Source organism: Salvia miltiorrhiza, chromosome 8 (genome assembly GCF_028751815.1).
Source record: "Salvia miltiorrhiza cultivar Shanhuang (shh) chromosome 8, IMPLAD_Smil_shh, whole genome shotgun sequence".
Lineage (NCBI taxonomy): Eukaryota > Viridiplantae > Streptophyta > Magnoliopsida > Lamiales > Lamiaceae > Salvia > Salvia miltiorrhiza.
The window spans coordinates 48,205,621-48,231,100 of NC_080394.1; the positions used below are offsets into that span (position 1 = coordinate 48,205,621).

At 37.1% G+C, this 25,480-nt stretch overlaps 1 protein-coding gene and 1 long non-coding RNA gene across 3 annotated transcripts; both read right to left on the reverse strand.

Moving 5' to 3' along the window:
• Positions 1-354: 354 nt before the first annotated feature.
• Positions 355-2,925, reverse strand: LOC130998576 (uncharacterized). Its single transcript, XM_057923992.1, has one exon. The coding sequence runs from the start codon at positions 2,923-2,925 to the stop codon at positions 355-357; it is 2,571 nt and encodes an 856-aa protein (XP_057779975.1).
• A 5,124-nt stretch (positions 2,926-8,049) lies between these two features.
• LOC130996894 (uncharacterized) lies at positions 8,050-19,282 on the reverse strand. 2 transcript variants are annotated; one of them, XR_009092868.1, is made up of 4 exons: positions 18,782-19,282; positions 17,300-17,375; positions 8,846-8,921; positions 8,050-8,241 (listed from the first exon to the last, which is right to left on the reverse strand). It is a non-coding gene; the product is annotated as an uncharacterized LOC130996894 (long non-coding RNA). The 2 variants fall into 2 exon arrangements; XR_009092867.1 differs by lacking the exons at positions 17,300-17,375; positions 18,782-19,282 and adding an exon at positions 10,328-10,811.
• Positions 19,283-25,480: the final 6,198 nt, after the last annotated feature.

The following is a 25,480-nucleotide window of genomic DNA, read 5'->3' on the forward strand; positions in this document are numbered from 1 at the left end:
GCATCATCTCGTCTGAAACTTGAAATACCATAATTGTGTTTTGAGCAATATCTCGTCTTGAGTTTGATCAAATGTGAAATTATTATTTCAATCATAACTCCAATTGTCAGCTCTCTAGAAAACATAACTTTAAACAATTTAGATATTTCATTTATATATGTAATTTTATTCGTCCAAGCCTCGTGTAGTAAGTAATTTTACTACCCATTATCGACTCATATAGTAATACATGTTAATTCATTAAACCAATTTAAAAGTTATTACAATCTACACAATTGCAAATATAACTTGTAACAATTATGATATAGTAAATAATATAAAAAATTAAATTCAAAATATATATTTGGATATTCACTACAAGAAAAATGCTGATAGACTAGTGTTAAAAACCGTAGTCGTAGGGGTAAAAAGAGTGTTGTTGTAGGTAGTGTAGTGGTAGATGGGCGCTAATAGACCACGGTTTTCAAACTGTGGTCGTATATAAGGATCGATCTCAACATCGTTAGCGAGGCAATGCATATGTGCTTGCATCAATTCCTCGGTACTAATGGAAGAAATATTTGCCGACGATAGAGGCTTAGTATGTTGAATCTCGTACTGTGACTCCGGAATGCCACATGTTTGCACATTTGATAGATAGTCCGAACAAAATTCAACAGCCTCTTCAGCAATATAACACTCAGCCATACATCCTTCAGGCCTATTTCTGTTTCTCACATAAGTCTTCAAAACTCGCATGTACCTTTCGAATGGGTACATCCATCTGTACCATACTGGTCCACACAACCTAACTTCTCGTACTAGGTGAACGGTTAGATGAACCATAATATCAAAAAAGGATGGAAGAAAATATTTCTCTAACAAACACATCGTCGTTACAATCTCTCTTTGGATATCATCTAACTTTGACACATCGATCACTTTGCTGCACAACACATTGAAGAAGAAACACAAACGGGTGATAGCATATCTAACATTATCTGGTAAGACACCACGAATTGCCACGGGAAGTAATTGTTGCATTAACGTATGATAGTCATGTGACTTAAGCCCAACAAGTTTTGAATCTTTAAGTGAAACCAATTTATTCACATTTGATGAATAATTTGATGGAAGCTTCATTCGAGATAAAGATTCACAAACTTGCCTTTTCTCACCCCTACTTAATGTGTAACATGCTGCTGGCAAATATGTTCTTCTATCACCCTGAATCGGAGCCAACTCAGTCCTCATCTTCATACTTACAAGATCTTTTCTCGAGGCTAATCCATCCTTCGTTTTGCCGGGGATGTTAAGTAATGTGCCAATGAGACTTTCACAAATATTTTTTTCAATGTGCATCACGTCAAGTATATGTCGAACATGTAGATGTTCCCAATACTCGAGTTGAAAGAATATTGACTTCTTCTTCCATATTCTTTTGTCACCATCTTTTTTCTCTTTACTCATCTTTCCCCACTTGCATTCTATTGCCGCAACTCTCTTCAAAACATCACGGCCACTCAACACTTTTGGTGCAGATCTTAACTCTTGTGTACCATCAAATACTTTCATTTGCCTTCTATAAGGATGACTCTGCTCAAGAAACCTTCTATGGCCTGTGTATGATATCTTTCGACTGTGCTCCAACCTTCTTGAACAAGTGTTCTCACCACATATAGGACATGCATGATATCCATGAACTTTGCATCCCGATAAGTTTCCATAAGCTGGAAAATCATTTATTGTCCATAGCAGGACAACTTTAAGTAAGAACATTTCATCACGGAAAGCATCATATGTTTCAACTCCTACTTTCCATAATTGTGTCAAGTCGTCGATCAATGGTGCCAAGTACACGTCAATATCATTACCTGGCTGCTTAGGTCCGGCAATCAATAAAGTAAGCATGATGAATTTTCTCTTAAAGCATAACCAAGGTGGAAGATTGTAAGTGACCAATAAAACTGGCCAACAAGAGTACGAGGAGGACATCAAACTATGAGGATTGATCCCATCAGCTGACAAAGCTAGTCTAAGATGTCTTGGTTCATCTTGAAATTCTCGCCACCTATGATCCACAACCTTCCAACATGGGGAATCAGCCGGATGACGTAGATATCCATCATTAACCCTTCTATCACCATGCCAAGTTAAGTTCTTTGAAATGTCCTTATTACGGTACATTCTTTGAAATCTTGGAATAGGTGGAAAATACCATAATACCTTTGCAGGAATTGAGTTTTTCATTGAGGAATTCATGCACTCTTTCCACCTTGAGACACCACACGTTGGACAACTCACACAATGCTCATACTCTTTTCGGTATAGGACACAATCATTCGGACATGCATGAATTTTCTCATACTCCATACCTAAAGCAGCTAGACTCTTTTTTGCATCATATATAGTTGGAGGTAATTCATTAGGGGATGGTAGCATATCTCCCAAGATAGTCAAAAGATCAGTAAAACTTTTATCACTCCAACTATGTTTTGCCTTCAAGTTGAATAATTTGACAATTGCAGATAACTTGGTGAACTTAACACATCCAGGATATAAAGGTTTTTCTGCATCCTCAAGTAATTTTATAAATTTACTTGGATTGTCAAATTCTTCATATGCAGCATGGACCATATCAATTGGTTCTTCATGAACAAAATTACGCTCTTGATGCTCAAATTCATTTTCATATTTCGTTGAGTAACTTCGTGTAGATCTTTCTCCATGCCATATCCATGTATGATATGTTAAGTCCATTCCATTACTCAACAAATGCAACCGTACTAGGTCAATCTTTTTCCTCATCAAATTTCCACATTTCGAGCATGGGCATGACATCAATTCATTATTGGTGTCATTTTGTATGGCAAATTCCATGAAAGACTCTACCCCATTCTTATACTCATCACTCAGCCTGTTCTTTAACATCCATGATTTATCCATTATTAACCTAAATATACAATTTATAGACTAAACATTAGACTCACAAGTACAAAAATTCATTAGAGTTAATTAGAGCTACTCAAAATCGTCTCTCCCCCACCGGCGACACAATTAACATAAATGATAATTTCAATGAAATTAACAAAGATGAGAATCAACTTGTTACCTGGATTAGTGTCTTTGAGCCAACAAAAGCCTCAATTTTCTTCCAGTCACGATCAAATCTGGAAGTAGAAAAGTAAATCTGTGTGAGAGAGCGCCTCAATCAAATGTACTAATAAATAATTAAACCTTCAAATTGATTACAGACAACCATGAATTCCTTAATTGATTCAAATTGATTACAGACAACCATGAATTCCTATTCCTTAATCGAATACGTTAATTGCATGTGTAAGAAGAGCACCAACTTGTTTTCAAGCCCATTGAAAGTAATTCACACTCAAATCATTTTAGAATCAAATCTGAACAATATTCCTACTTCATAGTTGCCAACCATGATAACAGAATGGAATAGACTCAAGATGAATACACACACTAGTGAAGGGAATTGGACCAACCTGAATAGTGCCAATCAATACGACCACAGCAAATCTGGAAGTAGAAAAGTGGCAATCGAATACGTTAAATGACTATATGAATTTCCTTAAATTGATTGCAGATAGCCCCTGCATTCAGCCATATATGGGGAAGTAGAAAAAAATTGATTACAGATAGCCCCTGCATTCAGCTATTACCTGATTTTAGGCTAGGGTTTCGAATTAGGGCTGAGCTTATCGGAGCAGGCAGGTAGGGGGCGGAGCAGGCGGCGGCGGAGCAGGTGAAGCAGGCGAATTAGGCGGCGGCGGAGCAGGTGAAGCAGGCGAATTAGGCGGCGGCGGATCAGGCGAAGCAGACGGCGCAGCAGGCAGCGGAGCAGGCGGCGCGCGGAGCGGGCGGCGCGCGGAGCAGGCGAAGCAGGCGGCGCGCGGAATAGGCAGAGCAAGTGAAGCAGGCGGCGCGCGGAGTAGCTAGGCGGAGCAAGCGAAGCAGGCGGCGGAGGGAGATGGCTGAGCAGGCAGCGCGCGGCAGAGCGCAGCGACAAGTGTGAAGAGCAGACGCGCGGTTAATTTCTGTGTTAGGATTAATTAGGGATTTGAAGTATTTTTTAATTATTAATTAAATTAATTCAATAAGACTACACTATTTGACCTCTTTAACATGTGTTTGTTAAAACCGATGTTATACATTAAGTACCACCACACTGAAACGACTAGGCTACTAAAAAACCGTGGTCTTTTAGCATGAAAAAATGCTAAAAGACCACGGTTTTATCTACAACCACGCTTTTAGAGTCTATGACCACGGTTTTTTGTTAAAACACTTGTCTTTTAGGTGTAGTGTTTTTGCATTTTTCTTGTAGTGATTATACAAATATAAAACTCCTTAGACTTTTAGATAATTTTTTTCCACTGTTCTAAATTATTATCCAAATTAAAAATATCATAGTACATCATCATCTAATCATCATCATTATGGTTGTTATTGTTGTGATTGGTGTTGTTGTTATTGTTAGTAAATTCCATCACTGAGATAATAATCTATATACTAACATTTAGTTTTTAGTTTTGGGTCATTATTTTTACAAAGACGATCCAATTTTTGAATTGTTTATAAATAGAAAATTCAACCTCATGATCCATAGCAAATTAGAGAAATCTAGTGATATTAATTAAAAATCACATAAATTTTCATTAGATTTAAATGAATAATATTAGTAAATAGCAATTAGAAGTCTCAAATTTTAATTATTTAATTAATTTTAATGATTTTGGCTTGGACATAAAAAGGGAAATTGGATATGGGAGAAAGAAATATTTCTTTTGTGTTTTAAAATTAAAATAAAATGAATCAGGCAGGATGTATAATTGTATATTGTTAAAACAAAGAACTGTAGAATTGTTAATAAATAAAAATAAAATTTTGTAATAAAGCTACATAGGAGAGTGGAATAAGAAGAAATCGGGAATCTCAATTCATGGTAATGCATCACATATTGTGTTAATAGTGGAATTACTTGTTATGATAAAAAAAATATTGGAATTGAATATTCTCCTATTAGTTGAAGAATTTGATGTTGAATAGCTAACACACTTTATTTAACCATATATCAAACGAATATCAATTTCCTTAATGGTAAATAGCAAATTACATAAACGTTGATACATAATTCTAAAAAAAATCAAACATGATATAAGCTGAATATGATTAGAGTAGTATACCATTGAATCAGTATCATCAAATTGTGTAAGAAAGTTGCTGTAGAAAATTGTAACAATCGTTAAATCATCTTGTCCGACGCTTATTACGATACCGTACTTCGCCATCGGCTCAATCACTTAGTTCTCCAATATCAAGATCTGCGCATATTATTTTGATCGTTAGATTGGCTTTTGTATCTTTACTCCACAATCACTTCTCCAATCTGGATGGCAATACTCTTAGTGCCGTAACACCTTTTATATCAAAATTGTGCTTCCTTTAATCGGGAATATCGAAATGAATGAGCAAAATAAAGATGAAGTGCATTAATGATTTTAATTGCAGATTTGTGAAATATATATAGGCAGAAAACAATTATAAAATTAGGAAATAAATTAAATGTCATTAATGATTATTTTGTAACGTCATTTTTTAATGTGTTGATTGAAATATCTTAATGAATAATTAATAGTTAATTATATTTTAAATGCAAGGTGCTTGTATTAGGGTGGAAGTTATGGTAAGATAATTATCATTAAAAATATGAAAAAAAAAAATCAATAAAATGTAGAATTTAGAAAAATGAGAATGAGAGAATATGAGGATGCCACCTAGGAGTGAGAATTATTGTGGTAGCTTCAACATGTATCCTATTTAATAATAGATAGATTGCGACAATTTGCTTTCATTTTTTCGGCATATTTTTTTGTGTTTAACTTCTCAAAATTCAGTAAAACAAAAGATCTTTTTGTATTAAAATAACAACTTTTTTTAAGCTCCCTCCAATTTATTAGACAGGATCATGAGTTTCACCATTTGTAGTGATCCATTATAACCAGCCAGCATCTCATGTATTTAAGAAATGGAAATAATGACATTAATATATGTAGAGAAGGAGGTTTCCTTAAAAAAACATGTATACACATGTATAATTTCAAATGAGAATCATTATTTAAATTGATAATATTGCATTGAACTTATAAAATTACTTCATTCCCCGTTAAATTAATTGTACTAAAAAAATGAAATTTTTGTCTCATAAAATTGAAGCTGAATATTGCATTTATCCATCAGAATTATGTATAGTCAAAGGACTTATAAAATAATTTTCATGTCCAAAATTTAAATAAGAACTCCCATCTGAAACTATTATAGAGAGACTGGGGAAATCAAATGTAATCCTGTTTAAAGATTTAAGATCTTTGTAATGCTCCAAATCATTAATTATATCCCTCCGCGCCTACACCATGTGAAAATCATTAATGTCATCTGAAATCTTATAAATTTAAACTATCTGTTTCGAAGTGTGAATGTCTTGGACGATTAAAATACTATACATTAAAATCCTAAATTTCTAAATTGCATACACTATAATTTGCTGGAATTATGAGAACCGATATATAATATATTCATGAAAGGATGTAACTCAAACTTCTTGATTGCGGCATATTATCAAAGAAGTTCGCTTATGCTACTTTACGATCAAATGTTTATTACAAAATGAATATGGTAGTTTTCATGTGAAAACAGTATACCCACTCCATTTCTAAAAAAATTAAATGTGTACACTTTTGATGACACAAATCTAAAAAAAATGTTATATCAGTGTGTTAGAGCATTCACAGTGGTTGAGTAAGCTCCTTACTCAATAGAGTGGGGGACCACTTATGAGTAAGGAGCCCACAGTGGGATGACTCATTCTCTTTAGTTTTGATTTTTGTACTTTTCATTTAATTTAAATTGCAATAATTTAAATAACATAATTACTTAAAATTAAATTTACATTAATATATAAATAAATTCAAACGATCAAATAGAAAAGAAGAAAGAAAATAAAATAAAATGAAATATTTTTTTTTCAAATGGTCCTATTGAAATTCAAATTTCAGATTTTTTTTTTTAATTGGCACGTGCAATGCACGGGCTTTTTATAAAGACGAACGAGTATTACTCGTTAAACGAGTAAGCATGCTCCCACGGTGCCTTACTCGATGGGCAGCTTACTTGAGTAAGGCCCATCGAGTAAGCCACTGTGGATGCTCTTATGAATGTAGAAAAAAATTTAATTTTATGTAGTATTATGAAAGTGAGAATAAAAATAAAAGATTTACTTGAGTATTTTTATCCTCAAATGGTGGGCAATGTATGGTAAAATTATAAATAAGTTGAAAAATGATAATAAAAAATACTAAAGGATCGTTTACTTGAGTATTTTTATCCTCAAAAGTATAATTTTTTCAATCTCACTCTTTTGATAGAATAAAAATCAAACAAAATTAGCTTAAATGATAAAAATAATCAAGGACCTTCGGATATCCCAAAGTTTCAATCCATCAAAATAAAAAAAGAGATTAACCTTATTATTTTTATTTATCAAGTCTTATCCTCCAAAATAAATGCTCCCTAACAAATTTTTGGTGAGATAATGTCAAAAAAGTGATAAATATATACTCCCTCCGTCCCACTATATCTGAGACTCTTTCTATTTTAGGTGTCCCACTGTAAGTGAGACCTTTCCATATAAGATAATAATTAACTTAAAATTAGGGGACCTTAATTACCATCTAAAAATAATTGAACCCTAAATTTCGATACCCCTTCCCCCCTTAGTGTATTCCAGCCTGGCACTTAGTTTTTTGCCTCTCTCGATTATTCTCTCGATTCTTTGTAACGACCCGACTTCCCCAAACAAGAAGAAATAGGAAAAATAATGGAAAGTCTTAATCAACCGGAATAAACTCGACAATCTACCCGTTAAATTGGGTATTCATATTCCAATGAGATAAAATGAAATGAGGTAAATTGAAAGGCCTTAAGAGTTGCCAATCAAATGACAATATTCCAACTCAGGATCGCATAAGTTTAGTTTCGTGACTCTGATCATAATCAAAGATAGCTTTATTAATAGAAATATAGGATAAGAGTTTAAGCCCAATAAGATAATATTGTACCACATAATAGAAATTCTAAGTTTAGAGAATTTAACAGACGAAATGACAAGCTAGTCGTTAGCGGAAGCAAAAGACATTGTGGTACCCAGCCTCAGCTCAGCCCCGTCTGCACCAGCCGATCAACCTGAAAATATTTGAAAATAATTTGGGTTGAGTACTAATGTACTCAGTGGGCACGAGTTTTTGAAATATTTTAAGAAATAGTCGAAGTAGTTTATCCAATATCTCAATCATAACTCAGAAGGTTTAAAAACAGAAATCCACTTCTAAGCATGACAAAACTTTTCTTCATTAAGTGGCGCGCCATGTACGTTCGATTGTTACTCACTTTCTCCCCACATTCACTGATCCCGGGACACGCCCAGTCAGATCCAAAATTCTGTTATTGATCTCAGGACGCACCCGGTCAGAATCAATAGTCTTAACTGTGCTCCGGATAACCTCCTGTCAAGCACCGTGCTCCGGATAACCTCCTGTCAAGCACCCACCCTTATAAAGTTCTAATCTGTTAGTGCACGATGGCGATCAACCCATCGAGCCACTAACCTTGTGTACACAATCCTCATTTAGCGTGTTAGGCCAAATGAGAATCTCGATCGATGCTTAAATGAGCCTTAAACAATTACAGAACGCACATAAAAAATATTTATATTGGATAAACAGATAATTTTCATGAAATATCAGAGCTTATATAACTCAAGATACATTGTACGTAAAATAAAACCCACCTGAATAGGCAAAGCCTGTAGTTTAATCGTAAACCTGTCACGGGAAAGCAGTGCTAATCCTCCTGGTCCTCAAGGCCTACAAGAAATCTATTCTTAATAGGTCTCTTGGTGCTATTCTAACTTCTAAATAAAGAGGGGAAAATCACTAACTATTGATACACTTTGCCCGAATTAATAATCTCTGTGAATCCATAAACTTTTAATACATAATTAGTAATTTTAACAAATATAATTAACACTAAATCTAAAAATTATTAATCATTTAAAGAAAATATAGAATCTTATTATTGGAAGAAAAATTAATATTTTTATTAAAACATTTACAGGTCTAAAGAAAATAATTTGAAGTCTTGTTATTAATAAAGCAGCCCAAGTATTTTATTAAGAAAGTAGAACCCATTAGAAATAATAAAATCAGCCCACCAATCAATTAAAAATCGGCCCATAAAACTAATGAAATCAGCCCAAAACAATTAAAGCCTAAATTAAGCCCTAAAATGAAATTTAGAAATAAGGACAAACTCTCTCTCTCTCTCTTCTCACCCACTGAACTCACGCCTCCCTCTCTCCCTCTCTCACACCCTTCGGCCACCCCTCTCCAGTCCAGCCACGCCGCCGCCGCCGCTGCCGCCGCAGCCACCCCGGCGAGGCTCGCCGCCAGTCGTCAGTTGCCAGTCGCCGCACGCCACTCCTCTCCTTCGCGTCCTCTGCGGCGGACGGCCGAGGAAGGCCGCCGCCGCTGCTGCCATTTTCGCAGCGGGCCGCGCGCCTGGCCTCCGGCCGCGCCACCGTCAACCTCCGGCGAGCAAAACGAAGGCCACCCCGGCCCCCTGTTCTCCCCTCTCCTCTCTGGCTTTGACGGACAGCAGCTGCCAGGCTGCCACCGCCGCTGCCGAGCTCCGATTCAGACCATGGCCGGCCGCGCCGCCTTCTTCGGCGTCACCTTGCCCAGCCGCCGTTCGCCTTCTCCCTCTTTTCCTCACGCGAATCCGGCAGCAGCAGGCCCAGAAGGGAGCCGCCGCGCCGCCGCCCTCTCCGACAGGGCGGTGCTTATGCAACCACCAAAAGAAAGGAACGGGAATCCCCTTCTCACACTCTCGCGCTCCAACCCATCCCAACAACGAAGTAAGAATGTGACAGGAAGATTTGTTCTTGAGAAAAAAAAAATGAATCTTGCAGATGAGAAGTAAGGTAAGTTCTTGTATAATGGTGGGAATTGGTTCTCGAGGAAGGAAGGGGAAAAGAAGGTCGAGTCTTGGTGTTTGTTGGTACAGATTGTTCTTGATCTAGCTATTTTCTTATTGTACAGATTTTATTAGTCTTATTGTAGCAGAGATTGTGTTTTACTAAAAATCCTTACAAGTTATGAATGAAAAGCATGTTGTTCAAGTTCATGTCAATGAGTGAGACTGTAAATCTAGTTCTATATTTGATGTAGAGGAACACATGCTGTGGTATAAAGTTGAAGGCAGAAGATCGAACCTTGTTCAGTTGGATTTTGGTGAATGTTTGATGAATGTGTAGTAGTATCTGCTTGCCTTGATAAGTGTCATGAACTCTTGAGGTAGAAATATTCTTGCAGATTCAGAGATAGAAAATGACAGAGTTTCAGAGATGGAAAATGACAGAGAAGGTTCTGATGGGTTTGGGAGAGTTTTAAAAAAAGAGAGTGAAGAGGTTGCAGAGATAAGGCTCGGTAGGAAGTAAAAAGATTTTGGGCAGATTTTGAAGATTTCTCGGGAGATGAAAATACGCTGTAGCAGAAAAGAAACTGACATACGCTATAGCAGAAAAGAAATCTGATTCTTGTCAGATTGTAATCATTTTTTTTTCTCTCACGCTGCAGCTAACTAAAATGGGCCTTAATACAAAAATAAAACTCAAGCCTATAATTATATGGGCTTAAGGACATAATAATTTAATCCTATAACTATATACCACAATTCATATACATGGGCCTTAGACTCAAAATAAATTAAACAAACTAGACGATGGGTACAAAATAAAACGAGGAATACTAGTACTAATGTTTTTCACATAACTCGGCATTTGATTTAAAATTTAAATCGATCGATAATAAAATAAAATAAAAATATTGTGAGTATATCATTTCTATATCAATTTCCTTGGTATAATATAATTGTTAAATAACGGGCGTGTATCAATAATATACTTAATTAAAGGTCTTCTATATTTCCTATGAAAATGTCGGGATGTCACATACCACCCTCCTTAAAAAAAATTTCGTCCTCGAAATTTACAAGCCGTAGCAATCTAACTCGGGGTTTTGAGCTTACAACTTTTCTTCTAGTTCTCACTTCGCTTTTTCTATACCATGGTGGTGCCAAAGTACAAACCAAGGGATTTTGCTTGTTTCTTAAAACTTGGATCTTTCGATCAAACATCGGGATTGGCTTATCTCCATAGTTCAGGTGTTGGGCTAGAACTACTTCGTCATGCTTTACTAGCGTGCTTTGGATTAGTACGTACTTTCGTAATGTTGAAACATGAAACACATTGTGCACGTTTAAATTGCTAGGTGGCAGTGCCAACATATAAGCTACGAGTCCCATTCTATCTAGAATCTCGAAAGGTCCTATATAGCGGGGTCGCAAAATACATCTACTTCTAAAATGGGTAACTCCTTATGTTGGAAAATTTTTGAGAAAGACTCGGTTCCCGGCATTGAATTCCATTTCAGTGCGTCGTGTGTGACTTTTCTCTATCTTATGTTTCTTTTATCCTCTGATTAATCTAGTCGACTTTCTCAATCATCCACTGAACTAGTCCTGGTCTCAACAGTTTTTGTTCATCTGCTTCTTCCCAGTAAAGTGATGATCTGCATTTACATCCATATAGTGCTTCGTAAGGTCATTCCAATCGTTGACTGGTAGCTGTCATTATGGGCGAACTCCACGAGGGGTAGCAGGTCCTCCCAATTTTTCTCATTTATCTGCAACAGTTGCTCAAAGCATGTATTTCAATGCTCCAATAATCCGTTCAGATTGACCGTCCATTTGGGGATGGTAGGTTGTGTCGAAATTCAATGTGGTGCTCATCGTTTTTTGTAAGATCCTCCAAAATCTAACTGTGAATTTGGAATCACGATAAGATGTGATTGACTCAGGTTCTCCGTCAAGACGCGCAATTTCTTTAACATACAGCTTTGCAAGCTTCTCCAATCTGAAAGTCATTTGTATGCGGATGAAATGCGCTGATGTTGATAGGCGATCCGCGGTCACCCAAAATGTAGTGTTTCCATGCACTGATCTTGGTAAGCTCACCACAAAATCCATGTTGATATGTTCTCATTTCCATTCAGGAGTAGGTAATTGTTGCAGCATTCCATACGACATTTGATGCACAACTTTAACTTGTTGGCAGGCGTGACACCGCTGCACAAACGACGCTACATCTTTTTTTATTTCCTCTCCATAAGAAAATTTGCTTCAATCCCAGTACATCTTTGTGTTACCTGGATGTGCAGCGTAAGAAGTATCATGAGCTTCCCTCAAAATCTCGTTCTTCAACTCTTCCTTGTGTTGCACGCACAATCTTTTACCAACCGTTAGTGCATTATCCTTGTCTTCAGATAATCCCTTAGTTTCACTCGTTCTTGCCGCAAGACGCGTCTTCTCTAAGTACCAACCTCCCATTTGTGCTTGCACAATTATTTCTCTTAAATCATGTTTAGCTACTAGTGCAGCTACACAACCTGATACTGTCTCCGGATGATGAACAATTTCTAAACTGAGTGAGGCGAAGTCACGAATCAGTTCCTTTTATTGGGTGATGAAATACCCTAATTTGGCATTCGTCTTTTGACTTAGGGCGCCAGCTACTATATTCACTTTCCTGGGGTGGTAAGTGGCAAATGATGGCGCAATCGTAATCCTTCACTAATTCGAGTCATCCTCGTTGTCTTATGTTCAAATTCCTTTGCTCGAAGAAATACTCAAGCTCTTATGGTTTGTAAAGATCTCACACTTAATTCTATAGAAGTAGTGTCTCCAAATCTTCAGCTTGTACACGACAACAGCGGACTCTAAGTTATGGATCGGGTAGTTCAACTCATGTGGCTTCAGTTGACGAGATGCTATTGCCTTTTCGATTTTACATTAACACGCAACCTAGTCCTAGTTTCGAGGCATCGGTGTACTCCACAAATTCTCCATTTTCTTCTGGTATTGCTAACATTGGGGCAGTAGTCAGCCTTATCTTGAGTTCCTAAAAATTTTATTCACAAGCTTCGGACCAAAATTACTTGATTCTCTTTCTCAAAAGCTAAGTCATTGGCCCAGCCAATTTTTGAGAATCCTTCAATGAATCTTTTGTAGTAGCCCACTAGATCAAGGAAACTTCTGATCTCATTGACGTTTGATGGTGCCTTCCATTCCTTGACTGCTTCGACCTTGGCAGGGTCCACTTTGATTCCTTCAGTCGACATGATGTGACTGAGAAACATCACTTCTCCCAACCAAAACTCACACTTGCTGAATTTGGCGAGTAGTATCTCATCCCGCCACGTCTCGAGTACGATGAACAAGTGTTCTTCGTGTTGTTCTTCAGTCTTCGAGTAGATGGGGATGTTATCAACTAACACTAAGATGAAACTATCGAGATACTGATTGATCACTCTATTCATTAGATCCATGAAAACGAATGGGGCATTCGTTAATCCAAAAGTCATCAATGTGAACTTGTAATGTCCGTAATGCGTTCGAAATGTTGTCTTTCAAATGTCTTCCATTTTCATTGTGAGCTGATGGTAACCATACCTTAGGTCAATCTTGGAAAAGACACCGGCTTCCTTCAGCTGATAAAACATTTCGTCTACCCTCAGAAGAGGATGTCTATTCTTTGTCGTGAACATGTTAGTTCTTGGTAGTCAATACACATCATCAACGAGCCATCTTTCCTTTTGACGAACAAGACTGGTGCTCTCCATGGACACACACTAGGTCGTATAAAACGTAAGTATAACAACTCCTGCAGTTGTACTTTCAGTTCTTGTAGTTCTGGTGGGGCCATTCTGCATGGCGCCTTGGACATAGGTGCAGCTCTGGGTTCCAAATCAATTGTAAATTCTAGTTGTCGGTCTAGTGGCAAATCGAGCAATTCTTCGGGAAAAATATATTTGAAATCTCGAACAACTGGAACTTCCTCGGTCGTTTTCCTCTGATTCTGGTTCTCCTATCAAATTGACTAAGAAAGTCTAGCATTCTTATTTCCTCATTAGCTTGGTAGCAATGACTCAATCGTGAGAGCTCTGCTCAGTGTTTGTGTATAAGTGAGATCTCCCTGACTTCCTAGGGAAGTCGATATCTCATGGCCCAGTCCGTTCCTAAACTTCTCCGCGCGTTTCTCATTAATATCCAATAGGAGTGGAGCATATCGTGACAGTTGGTCGAAAGTCCTGTCATACTCAGTCACCGTTCCAGCCTTCTGCCTCACGTTCCAGAACTCGTTCTGTTTTCTCTGTCGGTAACATTCCGGTGTGCACCTCTCATATAACTCTGCCAAAAGTAATCCCCGGTGAAATTCTCCCATTGCTTTGATCCACTTCTCGGCATTCATAGGACCGCCTAAACCGTCAAACCTAGGTGGCTTCTCTTTGCAAAATCCTTTCATTACTAAATGGTCTTGTGCTACTTATGGTGCAACCTCATCAGGGTAATTCCTCATCGCCGTCCACGCTCTCTTATTGCCATATCTATTGTGTGGTTAAACGTTCAATTGGTTAATAGGGTTTCAACAATATCATATGTGACTCAGTCATGAGACACGCGTGCTATGAAAGGCAAATTTGAACAACACGCATAATGTATGAATAATTTATTGATATGCATGCCTCAAGAGAGAAATTTCATAACATTCGAAATAATAGTGCATCTCAAAAAGGGTTCTTTTGATTAACACGATTGAACAATGTCGGGTCTAAATTAATCATAATAACTAGGCGAGTTATGAGGAAGGAAATTTTGAATAACACGCGTTAAAGTACAAACAAAATACTTATGTATCATATGCCTCAAAAGAGGACTTTCAATATAATGAATACAATCGTATACTCCAAGTGTTTCTTTGGAATACATAAGCATAATATGAGAATTTATTAAAAGAATTGAGGCTTTAGGTAAGGCCTGAGTTAGATGTAGAAGAGTTCGACCTTACAATCAAAAGAATTGGTGATTATGTCAAAAGAAACGTGATTCCACACAACTGGTACCACCATTAATCTAATAATATAAGCAGACAATTGCTCTCTCGTGAATTTCTTGCGATAGCTTCCTCAATATTGTTCTGATGATCTTCTTACGATGTCAATGGCCTTGGCTTGGTGCTCTTGGTCAACTGCGGAAAATCGTTGATCACAATTCTTGGGCATGTATTAGTTGTCCCTATATTCCATTCGTTTGAAAGGTGCCGCACGAGCCTCGTTGATGATTCGATATCTAATACTCTTCCATTGCGCGCATCTATTCAAAACACGAAAATCTCCCAAAATTCTTTGAAGAAAACATCTAGGTTCTTGATGTAGTCATGAAGCTTCTCTTCATATTATTCTTGCAAGTACATTGGAGTCTAATGCTTGCAAAATTTCTCGCCTTGTTTGTCCGTCTAAAAAGAAAGACCAACGACATTCAAACAGAAATAGCGTAAGGCTAGATCTAACCAAGTTTCTCTGTGCTATAAGCATTATAGGTATTCTGAGAGCATTCTATGCTCATCAAGGTTCTATTCTTCGTCATTCTAAAGTTCTCTAAGCAAAGGTATAGTTCATATGGATTGAAATCCTATCATAGCATTAACTAGAGCACCTCTAACTATGAGGCAAGGCATACTCTTATAAGTTCATAACTTTGTTGACTGTTGAGTCAACCTACTTATAACTATCAAGTCAAAAAGGTCATAAATAACCGAGGTCAACAAATAAGGTCACTTATGCCATCTGAAATATTACTCAACGTGCATGAAGTTAAAAATCATAACATATCTTTAATCATAAACGATTCATGGAATCAAACATAAACAACAAATCTTTTCTCTTTCAAACATGCTTATGTAAGCTCAAAGAGACTCGTCATAATATACTTATCTTGAAAATTGATCATGTGGGCTCGGAGAGTCCCATCATGATTACATACTTTGCTTCTTGTAAGGACTCTCTGGTCCAAATATCGCATTCTTCTTTCCTTGCATAAATAATATCTCTTTGCATATGTGAAATCATTTAAGCATTTCACAAGATAATCTTTTGCGCGCACTTTCTTGAAGCAAAATCATTTATTTGAAAACGTACCTTTGTTGATCAGGCAGTGAGACGGTGAGCTGAGGGTTGCAGAATTGCTTAGTAGTCTAGAGGCACAATTCTAGACTCGAAATAGTTAAACTAGCGGTAGTCAGAGACACGAAAGAAAACTTATGCTCTGATACCACTTGTAACGACCCGACTTCCCCAAACAAGAAGAAATAGGAAAAATAATGGAAAGTCTTAATCAACCGGAATAAACTCGACAATCTACCCGTTAAATTGGGTATTCATATTCCAATGAGATAAAATGAAATGAGGTAAATTGAAAGGCCTTAAGAGTTGCCAATCAAATGACAATATTCCAACTCAGGATCGCATAAGTTTAGTTTCGTGACTCTGATCATAATCAAAGATAGCTTTATTAATAAAAATATAGGATAAGAGTTTAAGCCCAATAAGATAATATTGTACCACATAATAGAAATTCTAAGTTTAGAGAATTTAACAGACGAAATGACAAGATAGTCGTTAGCGGAAGCAAAAGACATTGTGGTACCCAGCCTCAGCTCAGCCCCGTCTGCACCAGCCGATCAACCTGAAAATATTTGAAAATAATTTGGGTTGAGTGCTAATGTACTCAGTGGGCACGAGTTTTTGAAATATTTTAAGAAATAGTCGAAGTAGTTTATCCAATATCTCAATCATAACTCAGAAGGTTTAAAAACAGAAATCCACTTCTAAGCATGACAAAACTTTTCTTCATTAAGTGGCGCGCCATGTACGTTCGATTGTTACTCACTTTCTCCCCACATTCACTGATCCCGGGACACGCCCAGTCAGATCCAAAATTCTGTTATTGATCTCAGGACGCACCCGGTCAGAATCAATAGTCTTAACTGTGCTCCGGATAACCTCCTGTCAAGCACCGTGCTCCGGATAACCTCCTGTCAAGCACCCACCCTTATAACGTTCTAATCTGTTAGTGCACGATGGCGATCAACCCATCGAGCCACTAACCTTGTGTACACAATCCTCATTTAGCGTGTTAGGCCAAATGAGAATCTCGATCGATGCTTAAATGAGCCTTAAACAATTACAGAACGCACATAAAAAATATTTATATTGGATAAACAGATAATTTTCATGAAATATCAGAGCTTATATAACTCAAGATACATTGTACGTAAAATAAAACCCACCTGAATAGGCAAAGCCTGTAGTTTAATCGTAAACCTGTCACGGGAAAGCAGTGCTAATCCTCCTGGTCCTCAAGGCCTACAAGAAATCTATTCTTAATAGGTCTCTTGGTGCTATTCTAACTTCTAAATAAAGAGGGGAAAATCACTAACTATTGATACACTTTGCCCGAATTAATAATCTCTGTGAATCCATAAACTTTTAATACATAATTAGTAATTTTAACAAATATAATTAACACTAAATCTAAAAATTATTAATCATTTAAAGAAAATATAGAATCTTATTATTGGAAGAAAAATTAATATTTTTATTAAAACATTTACAGGTCCAAAGAAAATAATTTGAAGTCTTGTTATTAATAAAGCAGCCCAAGTATTTTATTAAGAAAGTAGAACCCATTAGAAATAATAAAATCAGCCCACCAATCAATTAAAAATCGGCCCATAAAACTAATGAAATCAGCCCAAAACAATTAAAGCCTAAATTAAGCCCTAAAATGAAATTTAGAAATAAGGACAAACTCTCTCTCTCTCTCTTCTCACCCACTGAACTCACGCCTCCCTCTCTCCCTCTCTCACACCCTTCGGCCACCCCTCTCCAGTCCAGCCACGCCGCCGCCGCCGCTGCCGCCGCAGCCACCCCGGCGAGGCTCGCCGCCAGTCGTCAGTTGCCAGTCGCCGCACGCCACTCCTCTCCTTCGCGTCCTCTGCGGCGGACGGCCGAGGAAGGCCGCCGCCGCTGCTGCCATTTTCGCAGCGGGCCGCGCGCCTGGCCTCCGGCCGCGCCACCGTCAACCTCCGGCGAGCAAAACGAAGGCCACCCCGGCCCCCTGTTCTCCCCTCTCCTCTCTGGCTTTGACGGACAGCAGCTGCCAGGCTGCCACCGCCGCTGCCGAGCTCCGATTCAGACCATGGCCGGCCGCGCCGCCTTCTTCGGCGTCACCTTGCCCAGCCGCCGTTCGCCTTCTCCCTCTTTTCCTCACGCGAATCCGGCAGCAGCAGGCCCAGAAGGGAGCCGCCGCGCCGCCGCCCTCTCCGACAGGGCGGTGCTTATGCAACCACCAAAAGAAAGGAACGGGAATCCCCTTCTCACACTCTCGCGCTCCAACCCATCCCAACAACGAAGTAAGAATGTGACAGGAAGATTTGTTCTTGAGAAAAAAAAAATGAATCTTGCAGATGAGAAGTAAGGTAAGTTCTTGTATAATGGTGGGAATTGGTTCTCGAGGAAGGAAGGGGAAAAGAAGGTCGAGTCTTGGTGTTTGTTGGTACAGATTGTTCTTGATCTAGCTATTTTCTTATTGTACAGATTTTATTAGTCTTATTGTAGCAGAGATTGTGTTTTACTAAAAATCCTTACAAGTTATGAATGAAAAGCATGTTGTTCAAGTTCATGTCAATGAGTGAGACTGTAAATCTAGTTCTATATTTGATGTAGAGGAACACATGTTGTGGTATAAAGTTGAAGGCAGAAGATCGAACCTTGTTCAGTTGGATTTTGGTGAATGTTTGATGAATGTGTAGTAGTATCTGCTTGCCTTGATAAGTGTCATGAACTCTTGAGGTAGAAATATTCTTGCAGATTCAGAGATAGAAAATGACAGAGTTTCAGAGATGGAAAATGACAGAGAAGGTTCTGATGGGTTTGGGAGAGTTTTAAAAAAAGAGAGTGAAGAGGTTGCAGAGATAAGGCTCGGTAGGAAGTAAAAAGATTTTGGGCAGATTTTGAAGATTTCTCGGGAGATGAAAATACGCTGTAGCAGAAAAGAAACTGACATACGCTATAGCAGAAAAGAAATCTGATTCTTGTCAGATTGTAATCATTTTTTTTTCTCTCACGCTGCAGCTAACTAAAATGGGCCTTAATACAAAAATAAAACTCAAGCCTATAATTATATGGGCTTAAGGACATAATAATTTAATCCTATAACTATATACCACAATTCATATACATGGGCCTTAGACTCAAAATAAATTAAACAAACTAGACGATGGGTACAAAATAAAACGAGGAATACTAGTACTAATGTTTTTCACATAACTCGGCATTTGATTTAAAATTTAAATCGATCGATAATAAAATAAAATAAAAATATTGTGAGTATATCATTTCTATATCAATTTCCTTGGTATAATATAATTGTTAAATAACGGGCGTGTATCAATAATATACTTAATTAAAGGTCTTCTATATTTCCTATGAAAATGTCGGGATGTCACATTCTTCTCTCCAGAAATCCTATTCTCCCCATTTTCGCCTCTCTCCCCTCTGAATCTACGCCGCCGCCCTCTCTTCTCTCTAAATCTATGGCCGATAATCTTTCCGGCGATGATGATGGCGGCAGAGATAGATAGATAAACCCTCGCCGCCTCACCACCCCTTTGTATAACCCTCGCCGCCCTCCACCCGTCTGTATAACCCTCGCCGTCCCCCCACCCTTCTGTATAACCCTCGACTCCCTCCAAACGAAGATGGTTTCGAGGAAGCTTGTGGGCTCGCCGGCAGCGGGGGAAGCCTCACTAAGCCGTGGAGATACGGTAATTTGAGGAACCCTCATCTCCCTACACCTTATATCCCGCGGTCGTCTCTCCTCCCTAAACCTTCCCCTGCGATGACGGAAGTGAGCAATAGGAGGATAGAGGTTCCGGAGGTGGCTTCGTTGGACAGTGAGGAAGAGGTTACTGCGGATTGTGGGCTCGCCGACGGCGAGGGTGATGGCGGAACACTTAGATCCGAATTAGAAGAGGAATCTCCTTCTGATTTCGCCCCTGTTTACTTCCCGTGGAAGACATCAGCGGAAGAGTGGGCGAAGTGCGTTGCTATTGCTGACAAACACTGTGAAGAGGTCCTAACATTCCTTGATAAAAATCAATGATGAGGTGATATTCACTTAACCCTGAGATTTGTTCATTCATACCTGATCTGAAATTTACAAAATATTGGGGTTTGTAACCCAAATGTGATTTGTGCATTTGTGCTTTACAAAAGATTGGGGTTTGTAACCCTTCTGTGATCTGTGCTTTGCATTCCTAAGCCCTCTCGATTATGTCTAGGCCCAAATTCTGCACTATATCTGTCATTCCATCACTGTTTCCCCTTTCATTGAGATGATTTATGCATGCTTCAATAAGCTCCACTGGCACTTCTAAGTTAACTAGTAAGCGATCTGTCTTCTTAGTGCTTCCTTGCCCATATGAGGTACTCGATAACTGTTGTGGCATCTAAACTTCCTTGTGCTAGCCTTCTAATGCTTCCCCTCTTAGTGGATTCCATATTCACAAGCAAGGTAAGATCAAGTTCAATGTACTTACTATGAAGTCTAGTTGTTTTGCCACTTACAAGATGTATTACGTCACCATTCTTTTGTTGTGTTTTTGCAGCAGCCCATAGCCGAAAGACGGTTGCTCGAGAGATGTTGAACTTCAATTGTGCTTCCTTGTAACTGCCTTTACTTGGCTTCCCATCCTTGCTGCCTTCAAGGATAAATTGCACCACTTGATTCTTCTTTTGTGTTGTTAGATTTGTACACATTGTGTAGTAGTGTTTGAAATATGTAAATGCATTTATGAGAGAGAGGCTGAACTGTTAATGCATTTATAGGAGGTGTTTTGGAATTTTGGTGGGAACACCAAATCTGTAACGTGGCGCCAGTTTTACCCAAATTTTAATTAATGAAATTGTTTTTGTTTCCAATTGCTTTTGTATCTCACTTTATGCATTTGATTAGTTGGCTGCCTCTCCATTTTAAAAAAGCAACGTTTTTTTTACATTATTAATATTCAAAATTTTAATATTTTAATTAAAATAATTTAATTAAAATAATGCAATTAAAATTATTCAAATTTTAATTAAAGTTATTCTACCAAAAAAGTAAGAATAAAACAAATAGAATAACAAAGGGATTATAGCCAAAAAATACACGAACTTTGATAAAAGTTGCAATTTTCACCTGAACTTTCAAATTGGCCAAAATATACCTGAACTTATATTTTTTGTTGTAAATTTCACCTCGACGGAGTTCAATCATTGCAAGTTCAGGTGAAATTTACAACAAAAAATATAAGTTCAAGTATATTTTGGCTAATTTGAAAGTTCAGGTGAAAATTGGAACTTTTATCAAAGTTCGTGTATTTTTTTGCTATAATCCCAATAACAAACTAATCACTTTTCACTTTATTACCTACTATATTTAAACAACTAAATACACTTTTCTTAATTTTCGTATCTGAAAAATGGTCTCAGATACAGTTGTACGTAGGGAGTACTATTTTTATTGGATGTATCAAAACAACAAAAATTACGCATTTTTTTAGCGGAGGGTAGTATAAAGATTTCTTTCTATTTAATTAGTCGAGTATCTTCTAAGAAACAATTAGATATGATGAAGAGACCCATCATAATTCATGAGTGGGGAGTTAATAGACATGACTATAGTTTGATGGGCATTTATTCAAATATGCAATATCGATGCAACCTCAAGACAACCAAACCCACAAAGACAAAGTCAATCAATGACTGGCCCCTTTGGGTTTTCTGGCCACCTGAAAATTACCATTTATTCAATTCATCTTGAATTTCTGTTTCATCTTAATTAAATGCATTTCGAGATTTCAAATTCGATATGTCATAAAATAAAATAAAATTGGGCAATTAAGTAAAAATAATGTATTATTCTCTAATTCTACTTAAGATAGTTCTTAATTGGTGGAGTTAATAATTTCATTAGAGACGTTTACTTTGCATGATTGATAATATGTATGATTAAGTTTTTTTTATCCTTAATACATGTATTTCTCCTTTTTAATGGGATAAGAATCAAACAAAACTAGTTTAAATGATAGAAAGAATCAAGGAACTTGAAATATCTCAAATAAACAAGAGATTAACCTTGTTATTTTCATCTATCAAGATTAATCCTTCAAAATAAACGTCCTCTTAAGATATTGAATAGCTAACTTAAAATTAAGTCTTTTAGAAATACAGTGTAATTTGTGTAGATGCACCGAGGGGGTGTTTTTGGCTAAGCTTATTGTAAAGAGCTTATAAGATATAGTTTCTTAAAGAAAGTATAAGTTGCCAAATTGTTTGGATAATTGAACTTATAAGTTACAGAGAAAATCTTTTAGTTAGAGAGAAAATTGTAAAGAAATGAAATTAAAAAATCATAATTGAATTATTTTTGTAAAATAAGTGTTGTTTAAGAGATAATGAGAAAATAAGTTGAGGTAGATGAATTTATTTTTTGAGAGCTTAGGGCATCCACAATGGAGGGTGCGCACCATGCCCGCGTGCACCACCCTCCATTGCCGAGCCTAGCAATTCTGCTCCAGCCCCCCTCCCTAGCACTCGGGGCGCAGAGTGAAAAAATGTTGGGAGAGTGTATTTCACGCTCCAAAAAAAAAATTGAAAATTTGTTTTTTTATACTCCCTCCATCCCAACGAAAGCGGTACGCTTCTTTTCATCCGGGATTTAAGGAGAATAAGATTGTAGTGTAAAAGTGTGTAAAGGTGTATGGGGCCACATTATTTATAGTGTAAAATTATTACCAAAAAAAGAAATGCACCATTTTCATTGGGACAGCTCAAAAAGGAATACACACCACTTTCGTTGGTGTTGAGAGAGTATAAAAATGATTTAAAATTTAAAATTTTTAATTTTAACTAAATGTAGTGTGGTGTATTGGTTGTAGAGTCTGTAGGATTTTTTTGGACTTTGAAATTTTAGGGGTATTCAATCCAGACTTTTAAAAGTCTTAAAAAATCTAGAGGTATTCAATATAGATTTTAAAAAGTCTTAAAAAAATTAGGTATCCAAAAGTCTGTGGATTTTAAAACTTTATGGATTTTGATGGATTCTCCTTCAAAAATACAAGGAGAGAAATCTCGCTTCACTTCATCACACGAAATTTCTGTGGATTCTTTCACCTCTCTTTTGTCCAATGCTCGCTTGAGACCAACGAGCGATGGTACTTTGAGCATCAAGCATTTCAACGCCGGGTGAGCTTCAGCGGGCGCTGATGCTTTGTGCATCCAACATCTCAGCAGTTGCTGGGCTCCACCTTCGGTTCCAGCGGTCGCTGGGCACCGGCCGATGCTGGGTTGCTCTGGTTCCAGCAGTAGCTGGGCTCCAGCTGGCACTGGGTTGGTGTCTTCCTAATTCCTATCAAGTCGATAAAAATCCATGAAAATCAATAAAAAAAAAAGTCAGCCAAACTATGCATAAAATCTATGGATTTCCTAAATCCACGAAAATTCATGAACTTTTTAAAGTCCCAAAAAATCCAATAAAATTCCAAACCAATACACCCCCCAATAGATTCACTATTTATAGTGTACTACACATTGTAGAGAATCTTACGTTTTTCAATGTGAATACTCAACTAAATGTAGCTTCACTATTTATAATGTACCACACATTATAGAGAATCCTACAGTTTTCAATGTGGGATTCAATATTAAACTAAATATAGCTTCACTATTTCTTTTCTCCATTGTCCGAAAGTCGATCGCGTGTGGGACAAAATCCATCAATGGATTGGAATGGAAACGGCTAAACCACAAAAAGTCGAAGACCATTTCATATCTTTCATTGGAGGAGGAAGAGGTAAAAGAAACAAGAACTTTCTTAAAGCTCTTTGGATTGGGACTGTTTGGCTGATTTGGAAGTATAGGAATGAGAGTAGGTTTGAGAACAAGAATTGGGAGGTGTTCAATCTTGTTAAAGAGGTCAAAGGGAGGCTTTGGAGCTGGAACAAAATCTTCCATGTTGTCGAGTTCAATGTTTCTTTTACTTTGTGGTGCTCTAACGAGTTCGCACCACTTGTTTGATGTTTTTGGTACTCCTAGTACCACCCCAGTTTTTTAATGAATTTTTTATTGATCAAAAAAAAAATATAGCTTCACTATTTATAGTGTACTACATATTGTGGATAATCCTACACTTTTCAATGTGGGATTCAATACTCAACTAAATGTAGCTTCAAAATAATCATAATATTTAATTATTATTTTTATTGAAATATATTTTTATTTTCAACCAAAAGTTTTAATTTTTTATTTTAATGAAATTTAAGTTGTTAAATTTAATGATAATTTTAATTAAAAATGACATTAAAATTAAATATAAAATTAAAATTAAGAGTTGAGGGTGTGGTTTTCCCATTGTAGAGGGTGAGCTCTTAAATGGTGGTAACCATATTTAAGATCTCGTCTTGGCTCTCTATTGTGAATGCCCTTATAATAAGCTTTTAAAACTTATTTTTAGAGCTTATAAGCTCTTAAAAACTTATTTTATCAAACACTTTGAATGAGTTTATAAACACATAAACAACTTATAAGAGCACCTCCAACGCTGGGTGCGAAGGCCGGATTGAACCCGGCCTATCGCACCCGCCGGTGTTGCTGCACCCGGGTGCAATGGGTGTGGGGCGATGGAACGCACCAGCAGCCTGTGGGAGCGAAGGAGGGGGCGTGTTTACACGAGCCCCTTTTCAAACCAAAAAAAAAAGGAAAATTGAAAAAAAAAATTTAAAAATCGGCAGTAGCCGTTTTTTTCTATCCGTTGGCTTTTTTTTTTTTTTTTTTTAATTCTTAGCACCTATATATATATCAACAAATACCTCAAACATTCATCATTCTCCTCATTTTCTTCTTCATCTTCTACTTATATTATTTCAACAAATAGCAATGGAAGGCGATTGGAGCAACTATTGGCGTGAACACCCTCAAAATCCATCCCCCGACGAATTGGCGTTTCACATGTGCAAGGTGGCGGAGATCAAGCAACGAAACAACATCCGCTAGATTTTTAGGATTTTTTATTTTATGTTTGTTTTAATTTAAGTAATTTAGGATTTTAATTTCTTGTATTGCAACTTTAATTCAATCAATGTAGGATTTGAATTTGAATTCAATGAAATTTTAATTTATCAATTATTGTAAATTTAAAATTGAAACTAGAATAAAACTATATCAAAAATAAAATAAAATCCATTGCACCCAAGTGAGTGCAACACCATTGCTGGAGTGAGTATGAGTGCAAGGGTTGTTGATGCTCTAAGTTATTTTACAAAATTTATAAACTCTTTTAAAGAGCTTGTAAGCTCTTATTCATATTTCGTGAATTTGGTTGTAGGTTTTATACATCTTAAAAATTTATTATTTCACTATTCACTAAGCAA